This window comes from Balaenoptera musculus, chromosome 10 (assembly GCF_009873245.2).
Source record: "Balaenoptera musculus isolate JJ_BM4_2016_0621 chromosome 10, mBalMus1.pri.v3, whole genome shotgun sequence".
Taxonomy (NCBI): domain Eukaryota; kingdom Metazoa; phylum Chordata; class Mammalia; order Artiodactyla; family Balaenopteridae; genus Balaenoptera; species Balaenoptera musculus.
The window spans coordinates 98,410,248-98,426,487 of record NC_045794.1 but is presented as its reverse complement, the minus strand read 5'-3'; the positions used below and the strand labels follow the sequence as shown (position 1 = coordinate 98,426,487).

At 54.1% G+C, this 16,240-nt stretch overlaps 1 protein-coding gene across 12 annotated transcripts in view; it reads left to right on the top strand.

Moving 5' to 3' along the window:
* TTLL1 (tubulin tyrosine ligase like 1) overlaps positions 1-7,306 on the top strand; it is a 36,961-nt gene extending 29,655 nt beyond the window's left edge. For 7 of the 12 annotated variants that reach the window (XM_036867340.1, XM_036867344.1, XM_036867339.1 and 4 more), the window contains 3 exons: positions 369-455; positions 2,259-2,422; positions 7,044-7,305. In XM_036867340.1, coding sequence (XP_036723235.1) covers positions 369-455; positions 2,259-2,422; positions 7,044-7,173 — 381 coding nt within the window. In that variant the 3' untranslated portion in view covers positions 7,174-7,305. Of the gene's footprint in view, positions 1-368; positions 456-2,258; positions 2,423-7,043 lie in introns of all 12 variants that reach the window. The other 5 variants (XM_036867346.1, XM_036867347.1, XM_036867348.1 and 2 more) reach the window with 3 other exon arrangements.
* The last annotated feature ends 8,934 nt before the right edge of the window (positions 7,307-16,240 follow it).

Here is a 16,240-nt window from a genome sequence, read left to right as displayed (position 1 = left end):
TGTGTGTAAGCTGCACAGGCCTGAACTCTGGGTGCCTGGGCTTGGAGCTGGACTTCTGTCCACTCTGAGGACGGTCTTGTGCCGATGGAGACGTTCATTGCTGGTCGTCAAGCCTCTGATGAATGAGACGTGGAGACAGTGATTGCTTCACGAACCCCCTTTCCATCCCTGACCCTGTGGGAGAAACACTGGGAGGAAGGGGGGACGGGGGAGGGCGGAGATGGGGAGCCGCTGGTCACAGGAGTGAGCCGCTGGCATCACCACCGTGAGGAGGGTCCTGCCGCTTTAACGTCCCGCATCTCCATGATGTGGGTCTCGGCTGGGCCCCCCAGTTCTGGCTCTGTAACCCACCGGTCCTCTCCCTGCAGCCTGTGATGAACAACGACAAACACTGCTTTGAGTGCTACGGCTATGACATCATCATCGACGACAAGCTGAAGCCCTGGCTGATCGAGGTACCCACGCGCTGCATGCCCGCGTGCCTGGTCACCCTACACCCTCCTGGTGCCTGTGCCTCGGGCTCCGCGGCCCCAGCCAGATGTTTCCCAGGCTGGGGTGGGTGCGGCAGGACGGGGGCAGATGTTCAGGTCTGACGGTTTGCTGATGGTTGGGGAATACACACTCCCGGTCTGTCACCTCCGGCGAGCCCAGCCCACAGGGCCCGAGCCATCCTCCCCCTTCCGAATGGGTGCTTCCGGGTGAGTCCAGGTCCTGGGGCCCGGCCCTGGCGGACGCTGTTCCCATTCAGGAAAGGCGCTCACAGACCCAGAAGCCCTTGGGAGGCGGTAGCGTTCGGTCCGGAAATAAGGAGCGCTAACCTCTTGGGAGGAAGGCGTAGTTTGGAAGGAGACTCATCTGCCTGTTTCAAGGCGTAGACAGGATGTAGTGATGGCCGTTCTAGAAAGGGCGAGGTGCATACACCCTTTTCCTGATGACAGTGGCAGCGGGCGCTGGCACACCCGTCTGAGGCCCTGACACGGAGCCCACCTTGCCGGGTGGTCCTGCTTTGCTCTGCTACCAGGAAGAGGGGCTCAGGCCTCTGAGGGGCGCAGGGCTGGATGGGCGGAAAGGGTGCAGGCTCCCACTCTGGTGACTCATCTCCCCGCTATTGCCCCTGAGTGCCGTGTCCTCTCACCACACCCATGTGGACGGGACGGCTCAGGCCCTTTAGCTCAGTCCTGTTTCCAGCCAAAGCTGAGTCACAAGAGCAAGTGGCAGTGAGTGGTTCCTTGTAGGGGAATCAGCGGGGGCCCTGCAGGGAGCTGCCAGGAGAACCAGGTTACGGGAGGGCAAGCTGTATGTGTGTGTGTGTGTGTGTGTGTGTGTGTAGATAAATGTACATACAGATAGACAGATAGGTCAGTCCTTAGATATAACATACTTATGATTTCTTTTCCTCCATCTTAAACAGAGTAAATAACTTGAATGGAACTCAAGCTTTCCTTGATGAACTAGGATCTTAATTGTGAACATTACTTCTAAAATAATAACAGGTCTTAACTGTAGCATATTTGTAATAAGAATTACAGTATTATACGATCAGCCACGGTGGTAATTTCAGGGGCACCCGAGGTCCACCCTGCCGGTGGCACAAAGACACAGTCTGACTACTGAGGGGGGAAGCCTGAACAACTTGCACATTTGCTGTCTCTTCTCTCTCACGGCCTGAGAAAACAGCCCACCAAAGTCATTACAACTGTGCCTAAAATAAGGGTAAATAGGTGCTGACTGAGGGCCTGTGGGACTCTCGGCGGAGTAAATGGCCACGTTTTAACACGTGGATTTTGTGACTTGGCTGACCTCCTCAGAGGCCTGGATGGGCTCCTCACCTGGTCAGAATGTTGCTTTGTTGGTGAGGTAGTACTTACTCTCTCAGCAGAAGGGGTCCTTTTCCTTTTCCTTCAACCCACGATGCTGCTTGGTCAGGGCCATTGGGTCACTGATTCCAGCAAAGCTCTGGGCAGCTTTTGGTGCTGAGGACAGAGCTCGTCACACAGGTAGACGCTGAAATTACGTTTGTGATGGACGTTGACCTACGATGTTTATTTGCGTGGTGACGGATTTGTAGCTTCTGTTCCTAGTCCTGTCTTTAAATATCGTTTGTATTTCACCTAACAGCTAATGAGATAGATCACGAAATGCTCCCTGAAGGTGTTAGGTATGAACAGTGTGAATCACAACCTTATCTGCATTGCGGGGCCCTCGCTCCAGGCGAGTAAGTGGTCCAGCCAAAGGATGTGTTCTCTTTCCTCTCGTAGGTGAACGCGTCCCCATCCCTCACCTCCAGCACTGCCAACGACCGAATCCTTAAGTATAACCTGATTAATGACACCCTCAACATCGCCGTCCCTAACGGCGAAATTCCAGACTGTAAATGGAACAAGTCACCCCCAAAGGAAGTCCTTGGCAATTACGAAATTCTGTGAGTTTGTGTGTCTGTGCAGCTGGCCTCGTGTGTGTCAGATTGGGGGGCACCAGGGCCCAACTGGGATTTTCTAGGTATATGTGGACTCACTTTATCGGGTAGAGTATTTTGTTTTTCGGTGTTACGGGGTCGATCTTGTAGCAGACAAGTGCTTGCGTGCTGAACCAGGCCTCTGTCTAGTCTTGTGCCTGAGAAACATTAACAAAGCATTTGCCACGTTCGCTGCTGGGGCAGCAGGAGCTGGTCACCTGCCTTGGAGCAGAGGCTGGCCACGCCCTGGTCCACCCCGAGAGCTGTGTGACACTGAGAAACTAATCAATCTCTTTGAGCCTCCGTGTGTACTTCTTTTTAAATGAGGATAATACGATCTGTCTTACAGCGTTGAGAGGAAAAGAAATGCAGCATTTGAGGGTCTGACACACGTGTTGTCACATTTCATTTCTCCAACAACTTCGTGAGGTGAGGGTTGTCAATGGCTCCATCTTACACGTGTGGAAACAAAGGCTCAGAGGGGTTACGTGGCACGTTGGTAGTGACATAAAGCGGGGGAAAGTGAGAACCCATCAGGAGGGCAGTGGTCGAGCAAGTCCAATTCGTTCTCACCATAGAAGAGTGAGTGGACGTTAAAAGGACTGACCTGGGGCTGTGCCGGGGGCCCGGGAGGAAAGCGAGCTGCAGGAAAGGGTGCCTGATGTGGTCCATGTGAAACGGGCAGTGGTCCCGGTGCCCCCTCCCTCGGTGTGATGGGCATTTCCACGTGTGGTGGCTGCTCTGAGAGTGGACGGGCCAGGAAGCGTGGAGGGACACGCGTTAGGGGGTCAGCATGGACACCACCGCTGCAAGGGTGTGGGCCGGGGAAGGGGAGCCAGGAAGAGAGGGAAACAGCACCCAACCGAAGGACTGAATATGCTAGGATCACATTGCGTGATTCTGTAAAAGTAAACATGTACGTTTAACTTAGCATTTTTAAAAAATGAAGAAGTGGTGAGTGAACTTTACACAGCGCACAGATCCCAGGCTCTTGGCTGGTAGCGCTGCTGCCATGTGGACGTAAGTGTGCAGCCCGGGGAGGGTGGTCGGGAACCGAAAGGGCGACCAGTTGGCCGGTCGGTTGTGTCCTCCAGCGCGTCTGCCGCGCAAGTGAGGTAGAGAGTAGGCAGAGGGTGGAAGTGCCCGGGGTGGGGTGCTCACCAGGTGCGGGAGAAGGGCAAGGAAGCATCAGGGTGTGAGCAGATGAGGACAGTGCGGGGGTGGGTAGGGGTCATGGGGTCAGGGCTGTAGGACAGTGAACTGGGAAGAGAAGGGGCAGAGGTCAGAGTGAGGCTGGCGGCCGAGGTTTTGCAGGGGCTGTGGTCCCCAAACATGGCAAGGTCGGGTGCCCTGGGAACGGGGCTGAGCTGGGATGGAGGACAAGGTCATCGGAGAGGGCAGTAGGTCAGGGAATCGGGGTCCCATCTGTTTGGTCACTGCGGTCACCGGCAACAGGGAGCCGAGAGCCTGAATCTTAAGGAATTCGGGGCAGTGACACAGAGGATTAGAGGTGACCAACAAGGCCGGGTGAGGGTTGTGAATTCTGCTGACCTGGGAGGGAGGTTTGCAGTGGGAGAGTCTCCTCCAGAGTGGGAGAGAAAACAGGCCCACTCCAGGGGCTGCAGGGGAAGCCAGGTTGCCGAGCAGGAAGGTGAAGGGGACCTTCCAGGATGAGGTGGAGGATGGGGGGTGCTCTGTCCATTGCTGACGAGGGACAGAGCTCTGAGTGCACAGAGGGAGGGAGAGTTTGCTGGTGGGGCCAGGATGGGGCCCGTCCAGAGCCTCGGGGGTTGGCACTGTGGGCGGTGCAGGGTGACACGCGGGTGATGGACGTCAGACTGTGATGGAGGGCCTCGTGGGCTCAGTCCTGAGACAGATGGGGGGCTGTGTGGGGAAGGAGTCTAGCCAGGGCCTGGTGGGTCCGCCTTTGTCCAGCTGAGAGTGGCGGGGAGGCGGGCTGTGAGGACCCTGTGGGACCCTCTGCCCCCATCAACCCATTGCCTCCTCGAGGGAGTGATCAGACGCTCCATTTCCAGTTGAAGACGCAGTGGTCCGAAGCCTCAGTGCTTTTACTTGGAGAGACAAAAAGGTGGGCCCCCCTCAATCCATTCAGCCACCCTCTCCCCAGCTGAGGTGATAAGGAAAGCTCGAGCGCGGGGCTGACAGTTCTGAATCCTTCCATTCAGGACCTGCTCCCGGTGCTTCAGAGGGCCTGTCAGAGCCCCGGGTGGGCTTACAGCCCTGGGGCCGCGTGGGGAGGGCCCCGACATCACGGGCCCCGCCCTGCCCTCCTGGCGTGCCAGCCTCTGCATTCCGCTGCGTGCTCACAAGAGCCCTTCAGAGCGTCCCAGCGAGGGTGCCGGCGCCCCTGGTGTGGCACCCAGAAACAGGCGCTCTTGCCGCTGCGCCAGCTCGCCGTCCTGGCCTTGGGGCCACAGGTCCTGGCACTTTGCATCTGCTCCCTCCGGGGCCCAGTTCGGAAGGTGCCCGTTCTACTTTTACGGCCTTTCAAAAGAGAAATGCTCTGAACCCTGACAGTGAGTGGATTCTGCCTGTCGAAAGGCCAGGAGAGCAGCCCACCAGCACAGGAGGGGCCTGAGAAGAGCCATCCGGTCTCTGACTCTCCTCCACGCCCGCTCTGTCCGTGGGCACACCACCCCTGGGAGCAGCCCGTCCCGGATGCCAGCTGCTTGCCAAACGCTCATTTCAGTTTGTTTTGTTTTTAAGCCGCACAAATACCCAGTGAAACTGGGAGCCCACCTGTGGGTCTCCCCTCTGTTTACTCAGCAGATTCTTATTGCCCGCCACCCCACGGGTGAGATGCGGGGGAGGACCGTGAAGCAGACGGGGGGCGGGGAGGGGTCACTCCAGCCCTTCGGTCGGTACTGCAGACGCGCGCAGGCAATAGAGTGATGACGTATGAACGGGAGTCCCCGGGGGGAGGGGAGGGGCCAGGGCGGCTTCCGGGAGAGCCCCCCACAGGCAGAACCGCCAGTGTTCCTGGGGAGTCCTCTGTCCAGCTTCGTCTCTCTGTAGGGAGATGGGGAGGAGAGGGGGGCCCACGTGTTGTGGTCTGACATCTACGTCCGGCAGAGGGAAACCCCGTTGTGCCTGCCACGTAGATAACACTCAGCGACTGGCCTTCCTCCTCCCTCCCCTCCCCTTTCAGCCCCCTTTGCCACCAGAAGCCCAATGCAGAAATGTGTTCTTCAACCTCAGAGGCCTCTAACCCACACTCAACCCACAGATTTTGACTCTGTGAATGAGCTCATAACGGAAGCACACCCTCTTCCAGAAGTCAGCAAGATGTAGCTAATGCAACACAACTGAGCATCTTAGTACCTTTTGCGTTTGATGTGAACGTCTTCACACGTGTAGCAGAGGCTCCTCAGGGTGTGGTCAGCAGTGATACCTACGCACGCACTTCAGCAGTGACAGGAACTTCACACTCTGAGCTACAGGGTAAAAAGCTCCGAATTAGGAATCGGGACTCCTGGGTTTTATTTAATCCTACCTCTGCCGCGTACCAGCTGTGTGACTTTAGCACACTGACTAAACCCTTCTGAGCCCCACGTTCCTCAAACAGGAAGTGGGAATCATAATACCTCCTGGTCTGAGTCAGGAGGGTGATGTGAAGCCACGGCGGGTGGGGGGGGGGGCGGGTAGGAGACCCTGTTCTCTGGAGCCTGCGTGGTGCCAGGGCCCACAACAGGTGCTGCGGGTTTCACCACCCTCATGGGACCCCCAAAAGAGGGGCCCCACCCCAGCAAGAAAGGATCACCCAGATGCCAAAACGGTCAGGGGCGCTGAGGTTCTAGGCCAGTTCTTTCTTTTTTTTTTTTTTTTTTTTTATAGATTTATTTTATTTATTTATTTTTTATTTTTTGGCTGCGTTGGGTCTTCAGTTGCTGTGCACGCTATCTCTAGTTGCGGCGAGCCGGGGCCACCCTTCGCTGTGGTGCGAGGGCTTCTCATTGCGGTGACTTCTCTTGTTGCAGAGCATGGGCTCTAGGCTCGCAGGCTCAGTAGTTGTTAGGCCAGTTCTTTCTGATGCAAAAGCCCGGGCTGCACTTTCTTCCAGGCCGTGCTTTAGCGCTGCACCAGCCTGATGCAGGAACGTTGGTGGGGAGGAGCCGGGGAGGGGGGCGGGTCACAGCTGGTGGAGGCGGCACTGGCCTTGCCTGTGAGCGAGCTGCAGGGCCTCTCCCTGTCCTGGCCTCCTCCTGCGCAGGCCACTCACACCCTGTGCCCTGTCTGAAGCGGGGTTAGTCATCCTCGCCCCACAGATGCTGAGCGAGATGCTGCGTGTAAAGTATTTCCAGACATCACTCCTCTCCCTCGCTCCCCGGAGGTCTCTTTCCTTTCCTTGGGGTCATTGCCAAATTCAGTCTGGTGGCCTGCATGAAATGTCAGCTGCAGGGGGTGGGGACCACCCACAGTAACAGTTTGACGCGGTTGTCCTCGTGTTCCATGGCCTGGGGCGGTGGTTGGTGGGCTGGAGGCGTGTGGGACGGGGCCAGGCTGCTTTGCCGCACCGCAGCCATGGCGACACTGCCGCTGAACCCTGGAGATGCTTCTCTGTTTCTAGGTACGACGAGGAGCTGGCACAGGGCGACGGGGCTGACCGAGAGCTGAGAAGTCGGCCGGGCCAGTCGCTGGGGCCCAGAGGGGGCCGATCGAGAGACTCCGGGAGGACCGTCCTCACAACCTGGAAGTGACCACCAGCGAGAGCAAGACTCCAGCCTGCACCCACCCTTGCTGAAGACCTATTTTGGAAACTCCCTTTTTCTAGAGCTTTTTTCCTTTCCTAAACCCTGTAAATAAATAAAGGCATTTCTTTGGAAGGTTAAGGAGCCTATTATTGGGAAGAAGTCCCTGTTTCTCCTTTACGCTCACACCCACAACACTCTGACAACAGATGTATGGAGATTTTTCCCACACCAAGCAATTCTGCTGCGCCGCTGGGTGTCCTACCGTTTAACTCAGTTCTGACGCTGTCTGCCTGGAGTTGGAGTCAGATCCCGCAGGGTAAGGCCTCAGTCGCACAAGACTGCCCCCACCGTCTCAACTTCAGACGCCAACCGCAAGCCCACGTTGTTAACTGTGCTTCTGACTAACTGGCTGTAAGTGGGAGGTTCCCACAACCCTATCCTTGGGTTCAATTAATTTGCTAGTGGGGCTCTCGGAATTCAGGAAAACAGTTTGCTTACTAGATTACTGGTTTACATAAAGGATGCAACTCGGGAAAAGCCAGATGGGAGAGATGCACAGGGCAAGGTGTGGTTGAAGGGGCACAGAGCTTCCATGTCTTCTCCGGGGGCACCACCCTGGACGCTCTTCAGATTCCATAGTCTGGGGATATTTATGGAGGCCTCGTTACACAGGCATGATTGATTAAATCATTGGCCATTGGCGATTGACTCACCCTCCGGCCCCTCTCCCTTCCTCGGAGGTTGAGGTGTGGGGCTGAAAGTTCCACGCCTCCAATCACGTGGTTGTTGGTTCCCCGGGCAGCCAGCTCACATCCAAGGCCATCCAGGAGCCCCAGCCTCCAGTCAGTAGCACAAACTCTGGCTTGCTTGGAAGGGACTTGTTAGGAACAACAAAAGATACCCATTTCACCTTCATGCTCTGTAGCAATTTCAGGAACTGGGAACAAAACTAAATATAACAAAGATGTCCCTGTAACTCTTAGAAAGGAAATTACAAGGGTTTTAGGAGCTGTGTGCCAGGAAAGGGGATGGAGACCAAATATATATTTCTTATAAATCACAATATCACAGTCTATTTCATTAGGGCTGTAAGAACTGATTCACAAATGTATAAAACGAGCTCTTTCCACAGAAAGTAACAGCTTCAGCATGTGACTTAGTTTATTATAAGGTATTCACGTTTTTAAAATTTGGCACTAAATTAAAAACAAACCCAAAACCTGAATATCTTACAGAATCATGCTGCCATGAGAAAGCAAAATATTTAATCTGACAGCTGCTTTGGTTTCATCCTTTTAGCTTGACTGCGATTTGGAGGAAAACGGGCGACTAGAAATATTCCTCAGCATTTATCGTTACAAAGTCCTTTGTCTTGATGCTCTCAGACAACTCACTTGGGTTTTGTAGGTGAGTCTATCGGTCAGATGAGCCCAGGCAATTCCCAGCATGTGGCTTACGTGACATCAGCATCTGGGTTTGCCACAGACGCAGAGGTAAGCGCTGTTGGCAGCCGTCAGCGGCGGGATAAGCTCTTGATGTGATGTGTTTACCCGCAAGCCACCCTGGTCACCACTGACCTACAGAAAAATACGGGAAGGCAACCCGTGTCCCTCTGTAGAGCAACTGATGTGGCCGAATAACCCATGGGGGTGTTCCTCTTAGTAAGAACCTTTTACTGTCACGTGACATCTTTCATTGATACTTCATTCACTGTCCTGAGTTTCTTTTTCAACTCCCCACCTCTTTTTGGTTACAACATTAGGAATAGGATTTTGTTGTTACATAATTACGCCAAGGACATAGAAGATAGAGGTCTTTCCTGTACCCATATGCGAACACCTGTCACGCTTACACATCTCGTGTGTATACATGTGCTCACATATATTTAATGATGTTTCACAGCCATTTAGGGAAAAAGGTCCTTTTAAATGGATCTGGTACAATACAAAGTGAACAAAATGAAATACAAATGGCATTTAGCCAGAATCCAAATAAACTGCAATTTGGAGGGATCTGTCTGCTGTGTTCACGTTAAGCCTGGAACAGTTCCAGCTTATTGATCGATGCATTTCGTGTGTTCCTTAATATTTAGGCCCGCTGTGGATGGCAGGTGTGGCTTCGAGCCTCTGAATCAGACCTGGGCTCTGCCATTTATTAGTTTGTCCCAAGGCTGACAGTGGCTCTTTGGACCTTTGCTTCCCAGTGTTTAAGAAGGGGATTTCTTATATTTGCCTTAGAAATAACAAGTGCCACTGCCTGCCCCACCTTGCTCTTGTTCCAGCTCTGACGGTGTTTTCTTCCCCAGGAGGGGACAAAATCCACGTGGCTGGTGGCCTCCACCCTCAGCTTCTGCACACAGCTTTTCCACCCACCACTTCTCACAACCCAGGTTCTCCGTTATGTTGCTTTATTTTTGCCTCTCAGATGTGTCTGGGAAAGGGTGAAGTCCCTGGCTGGGAATGTGACCGCAGGCTGAGCTCAGAGGGCAGTTCAATCACGGAGGAAAGAAGTTAGTTTGCCAATGACCAGGTTGTTAGGTGAGAGCGAGTGTCTGCTAAATAGATTTATGTCAAATATTGACTGTGACATTAGTGATGTCATGTTCTGGGGCAGATGTTTCCTCTGGACATTTCTAGAACATGCATGGGTAGGAAGTATGCAATGTGTGAAGAGGCCTTGGGAAATTGTTGGTCTGTAAACAGACTGTCAGGTCACTCGGCTCAGGTCTTGGCAGTGGTGTCCCCATTTGGAATCGTCCAGGATGACAATTTTTGTTTTCTTATCAACTCCCATTATTTTTTTCCATTTGACGGGGTAGGAGGGGGTGGTTTCCAAAGTCTGAGGGTTGTAGCATCTGGTCATTTTCACAATGATTCTTTTTGTTTGATTTTTCCCAGAGTAAACCCATCATTTGCCTGCTTCCTGAAGGGGCTGCTCCCTCAGTATTCTTTGGCAGATGCTCAAGCCCAGAATGAAGTTGTCTTCCTACATGTTCCCCGTCTCACAGCCCGGCAGTCCCCAAACCTGGTGACAAGCTCCTCGATGGGCCTCCCACCTGGACCACTGGGTCTCGGCCCGCAGCCCCACCCCATGCAACTGGGTTCCACCCTCTGGCCCAGAGCATTTTCTGACCTGTGGCCATTTCCCCCAGCACACAGTCGTTCTTCAGCACCATCCACAGAGCCTCCTGTGCTTGGGGGGACCTGGAGGCCCTCCATACGCGGTGTCCCCCAGCCCCAAACTCACCTGATTTTCTAACCCCAGGAGACTGGCAGTTTCCACCATCCCTCTAGGTCCACTTTTCAGCTCTGCTGTCTCTCCAGCCAGCCCCGGGAGGAGCTTCCCTGGTCTCCCCAGCGTCAGGCCATCAGCCTCCTGTGGCCCAGGGAAGCAGGTGAGTGTCTGCTGCAGGGACCCCGGCCAGCCGGCCTCCCGCCCGACGCCTGGCACTGCCCAGTGACCAGTGCCCACAAGGTGTTCATTAACAGGAGCTGTGCCCAAGTGGGGTGCCCTGGGACATTTCAGGACACCTGTGAGGCAACAGGAGCACCATCAGATTTTGTTTCCTGTTTCTCATTCAAGCAGACGAAGTATTTTTATGTCTTTTCTGATTTGTCCCAGCCTGAACCATACTGTGTCTCATACGCTTCTCTCCCACGCCCCAGGCCACGTGGCTCGCGGGATCTTGGTTCCCCAACCAGGGATCGAACCCAAGCCCTCGGCAGTGAAAGAGCAGAGTCCTAACCACTGGACCGCCAGGGGATTTCCTCATATGCTTTTTTTTAAAAACTTTTATTTATTTATTTATTTATTTTTGGGTGTGTTGGGTCTTCGTTTCTGTGTGAGGGTCTTCTCTAGTTGCGGCAAGTGGGGGCCACTCTTCATCGTGGTGCGCGGGCCTCTCACTATCGTGGCCTCTCTTGTTGCGGAGCACAGGCTCCAGACGCGCAGGCTCAGTAGTTGTGGCTCACGGGCCCAGTTGCTCCGCGGCATGTGGGATCTTCCCAGACCAGGGCTCGAACCCGTGTCCCCTGCATTAGCAGGCAGACTCTCAACCACTGCGCCACCAGGGAAGCCCTCCTCATATGCCTTTAAGCTGAAGATAGCATCCTCGTACTTCTGTGCCTAGAGGGTTCCGAGCGTTCCATCTCGTGCTCATTTCTTCCGTGGCTGCCATGCTCCCTTAGCAGAAGGGAGCCTGAGGGTCCGCAGGGTCCCCTGCAGGGAGCCATGGGCTTCCCCGCCCCTTGATTGTCCTTTTTTTTCCCCTTTCTTTTTCAAGTTTAATTCCCTTGATTTTTCTTATATGATAATGCTGCGTGGTAGCCCCATATCTGGAGTCTGGGTTCTCACCCCGGGATCTTGAGTGGGTCTAAGACAGCAAATTCTGAGCAAAGTCTCCTTCCAGGGGTTAGCGGTGAGGACACCGTAGCTTGGACAGGACACGGAAGGTGGCCTGGCAGATGGCCCAGGTGGCCGTGGCCATCAGCAGCAGCTTGGGCAGGGGGACCAGGCAAGCTGCAGAGCCGTGGCAGAGGGGCCAGTGGGGCTTTGCTGGCCTTGTTCCCAGCGGCCTCCACACCGGGAGGTTGGAAGCTTGGCCAGGATGGGCCCTGTGGGTGGCAGCAGCAATTTCCTTGGAGCACCTGACTCCCACTGAGTAGCCTCCAGTGCCAGCCAGGGCTTTGAACTCGGCCCCTGGGTCTACTTCTGCGGGGGCATCACCTTCAGAACCTTAACCTTGTGGGACACCAGTGACCCCAGACTTCTCTGTGGGTATACTGGGTTGAACAGTGTCCCTTCAAAACTCGTGTCCACCCAGAACCTCAGAACGTGACCTTGTTTGGAAATAGGTCTTTGCAGATATAATTAGTTAGGGGTCTCAAGATGAAATCGTCTTGGATTTGGGGTGGGCCCTAAATCTCATGACTGGTGTCCCTATCAGAAGAAGAGAGGACACAGGCACAGAGGACAAGGCCGTGTGAAGTCAGAGGCAGATGCCGCCCTGAGCCAAGCAAGCCAGGCGTTGCCGGCCGCCGCTTCGAAGAGAGGCGTGAACAGATCCTCCCTTGGAAGGAACCAACCCTGACACCTTGATGTTAGGCTCTGGCCTCCAGAATTGTAAGAGTATAAATTTCTGTTGTTTAATCCAGCCAGTTTGTGGTCATTTTTTCCAGCAGCTCTAGGACACGAACACAGTGCATGAGCAGCAGAGACAGCCCCAAGGAGTTGGCCCTCGACTGAAGGGCCCACTGGTGACAGGTGACCACCTGGTTCTCAGGTTTGCCCCACCGCTCCCAGGTCTCAGTCCTGCTCAGACTCCCTACGAAGGCCCTGCAGGCTCAGCAGCGCTGGGCTGGCCACGTCTGTTCTCGGAGAAGAAGCGTCACACCCGTGCCTTCTCTCTCCCCAGATCCCAAGCCTCCGCAAGCTCCCCTCCTGAGTTCCCCGGGCCTGGCTGTGATTGTCCCCTGTTCTCTAGTTTCTCTCTCACCTGAGTCAGATGCTTCAGAGAAAGCCCAAGTTTTCTGGGTTTCTCAGTAATGTGATTGCTATGCTGATGTAGGTTGTGGGTGACCCTCTTGCCTGAAGGACAGCAGTGGCTGCGGTGTGGTGTCTCTGCTGGTACAGTGCAAGTCCGCATGCCCCTGGGGCTTTCGTGCCTCTGCTGTCTGATTCGGGGCCATTCTCCAAGCTCCTCTCCTTCACCTTTTAATTCCAGTCCTGGACTGAGCCTTTTGGGTTTTTGCCTCCTGAATTCAGTCCCCTCTGTTGCCACTGCCCCCCCCCACGCCTCCCCCCACCCCACCGCCCCGTTCATTCCACCCCTCCCCATCCCACACTGCCTCCAGGCCCTCCCCCCTCCCCTGCCCCGGAGCTGCCTTTGCGGCCCATCAGGCGTTGCCCGGGATCCTCCTGGGGAGAGGGTGGGCCACAGAGAAGAGCCGCCGAGGGCTTTCTCCTGCCGGGGGTCTCTCCTGTTGTGGCTGAGGATGCCGGGCAGCTCCTCCCTCGGGACCAGACTCCCATCCTGGCTGGAACATCGAGCTGGGCTGGCTCGGAGCTCCAGGTGTGCCTCCTACCTGCCCAGCCACAGAGCAGAGGCTGTGGCTCCCCATTCACCTTGTGTCCCAGGCCTTACGCCCCACAGCAGATGGCGAGAGGTGAGAAAAAGATGCCTTAAAAAGGGTCCACAGGACTTCCCCGGCGGTCCAGTGGTTAAGACTCCGAGCTTCCAGTGCAGGGGGTGAGGGTTTGATCCCTGGTCGGGGAACTAAGATCCCACATGCCAAGTGGTGTGGCCAAAAATGAAAAAAAAAAAAAAAAAGGAGAGGGGTTCCACAGAGGCACCTGGGGCTGATCTATCTGGAGAGACCACGAGCACTGAGCTTTTCTTTTTTTCTTTTATAAATTTATTTGTTTTATTTATCTATTTTTGGCTGCGTTGGGTCTTCGTTGCTGCGTGCAGGCTTTCTCTAGTTGTGGCGAGCAGGGGCTACTCTTCGTTGCGGTGCGCGGGCTTCTCATTGCGGTGACTTCTCTTGTTTCAGAGCTCGGGCTCTAGGCCTGTGGGCTTCAGTAGTTGTGGCACGCGCGCCTCAGTAGTTGTTGCTCATGGGCTTAGTTGCTCAGCGGCATGTGGGATCTTCCTGGACCAGGGATTGAACCCGTGTCCCCTGCATTGGCAGGCAGATTCTCAACCACTGCGCCACCAGGGAAGTCCCACGAGTGCTGAGCTTTGTCTGCTGACATTGTCCCCGAGGAAGAGAAAGCAGCCCTGACAGCCAAGGGCAGGCCTGGCCCTCGCAGCTTGGTGTTCTCCCGTGGAATGTAAACAATCGCACAGACCATCGGCATCAGACCAGGCCACTGTGTAACTGATCATCAAGGCGGAATCCTTCCATCCTCGTGTCTGAACCTGAACAGCGACATCAACATTGTCCAAGCCGCAAAATGACCAAGCTTCCCCGACCCTGTCCCAGCCACAGGACTGACTTCACCAATCACTGCTCTTACCTGCCCCAGGCTCCGCTCCCTGTAGACAAGGTTTACTGAGACACCTGGTCACAGAATCACCTGCCCTTCCTCAGAGCATCCAATCCAGAGCAAAGCCCACCTCCACAGACCTGTCACCCAGCACACACCCAGTGCCCTAAAGTCCCAGGCGCATTCTCCTTCTAGGTAACAAGCGATTCACCCATCCTGTTCCCCCGCAGGGTGCTCCTGTCCTTTGGCTGAAGAACATAAGACTATGAGAATGTTTAATGATTTAACATGGGGAATTGCACTAGTTTTGACGTGGCTGAGTTTTAAGAAAGACTGAGTCCTTCCCCAAGGTTGGCAGAGATCCTGTTCAGTCTTAGAAACAGGTAAACACGTTTTTCTCTTCAGTTGGTGCTACAGATGCTGTGAGTGGGGAGGGGATAATGGAGGGGCCCCAGCAGCAGCTTGGAGAAGGAAGCTGGCCTCCGGTGTCCCTGCTCAGGAATGCAGCCACCTCCCTTACTGCAAGGTGCGGGGAAGGTGGGGGGAGAACCAGGGAGGCCCAGGCACTGGGGTGGGGGGCTGTCATGTAGTTATCTAACTTTTACAAATTACATTTCCCACAAAGCCTTAAGGGCCTACTAAGTTAAAATCAAACAAACAACAACAACAAAAACCCAGCACCTAATCTGAGAGACACAGAATGCTGCCCGGTCCTTCATGTGCGGGAGGAGGTGACTCCCCAAGGTCACACAGCTAGTGAAAGACAGAGGCTCATTGGGATCCAGTGCATGTGATTTCCCACCCAGCTCTTTCCAACACAACGTGTTCTCGCCTATGGAAAAGGCAGGGAAACACCAGGTCCCTATGGTAACAGGACAGTATCCAGGGGTTGAAATTGGAGATTATAAAATCAACAAATATTGGTTGCCACTTGCCATTCAGAAGGTTTGGGAAATTGGAAGATGCACAAGGGAGACTGAAGGGGGTAACAGAACAAGGACAGAGTCAGGTATCAGAAGACCCACGCCCTCTCCCTGCTCTGCTGCTTGTTTGCTGTATGACTCTGAGTTTTGCTTTCTTATCTGCCTGGTGGAGATTATAATCTGTGCCCTGCCCACCTCACAAAGCCATCACGAAGAAGGAAAGACAATGATTGCAAAAGTGCCAAATCAGCATTAGTTAACTAATTAGTTAGTTTTTTGCTGTCACTTGAGTTTTAAGACCTGGTGTCTGCCCTCAAGGAGTTCACAAACTATTTCTTGTAAGAACAATGAAAAAGACAGTATAGGCTCAGTGCCAGAGAAGTGGCATGAATAACATATGCTCCAACAGCTGTGCTCTGGGTCGGCTGGGTGATCTGGGGTGGTTTCCTTGAGCTGTGTCTTAAAGAATGAGTGGAAACTGGATGGGAGGCAGGGGAGTTGTGGGGGGTAATCTCAGAAAGAGGATTCAGGGCCAAATTATGAAGGATCCTGGATGCCAGGCTAAAGAATTTGGCGCTAGGGAGCCATTGAATGTTTCTGAGGAGTAGAGTGACAAGGGAGGTGTTCTTAGAGATGAGACTCTGGGGGTGGTTCAGAGGATGATCGAGGTGGGGAGAGGTTGGAGGGAAGCACAGCAAAGAAGAGCTGAGGTTGTGGACTAAGGAGGATATTGTGGGTGGGAGGGTTGGTGGAAGAGGTGGCTTGTGCACCCCGGGTTGCAGATCTTTAGAGCCAGGAGCAATTCTCAGTTGACCAGCAGGGGGCGTGTGTGTAAAAGGGGTTTGAGCCTTCGAAGCAGAATTAGGTAAACTTGGCAAAGTTATGTTAACTAAAGTACTTTCCAGGAGCTGTTCAGTGAGAGCCTATAATTCATGGCTATGAAATAATATTGTTTCCATGTACCAACTGTGTAGCGAGAAAGTCACTGGTTTGCTTCAGTTCCTGAATCTTGTACTCAGAATAAGAATGAAAATAAGTCTGCCGGAAAGCTGGACTGACAGGCAAACTCTTCTCACACACAGTCTGTCCCAGGCAGAAACTTCTCCTTAGCATGCGGAATTCCCTGTTTTTCCATTAAATCACCCAATATTGAAGGAGCATTA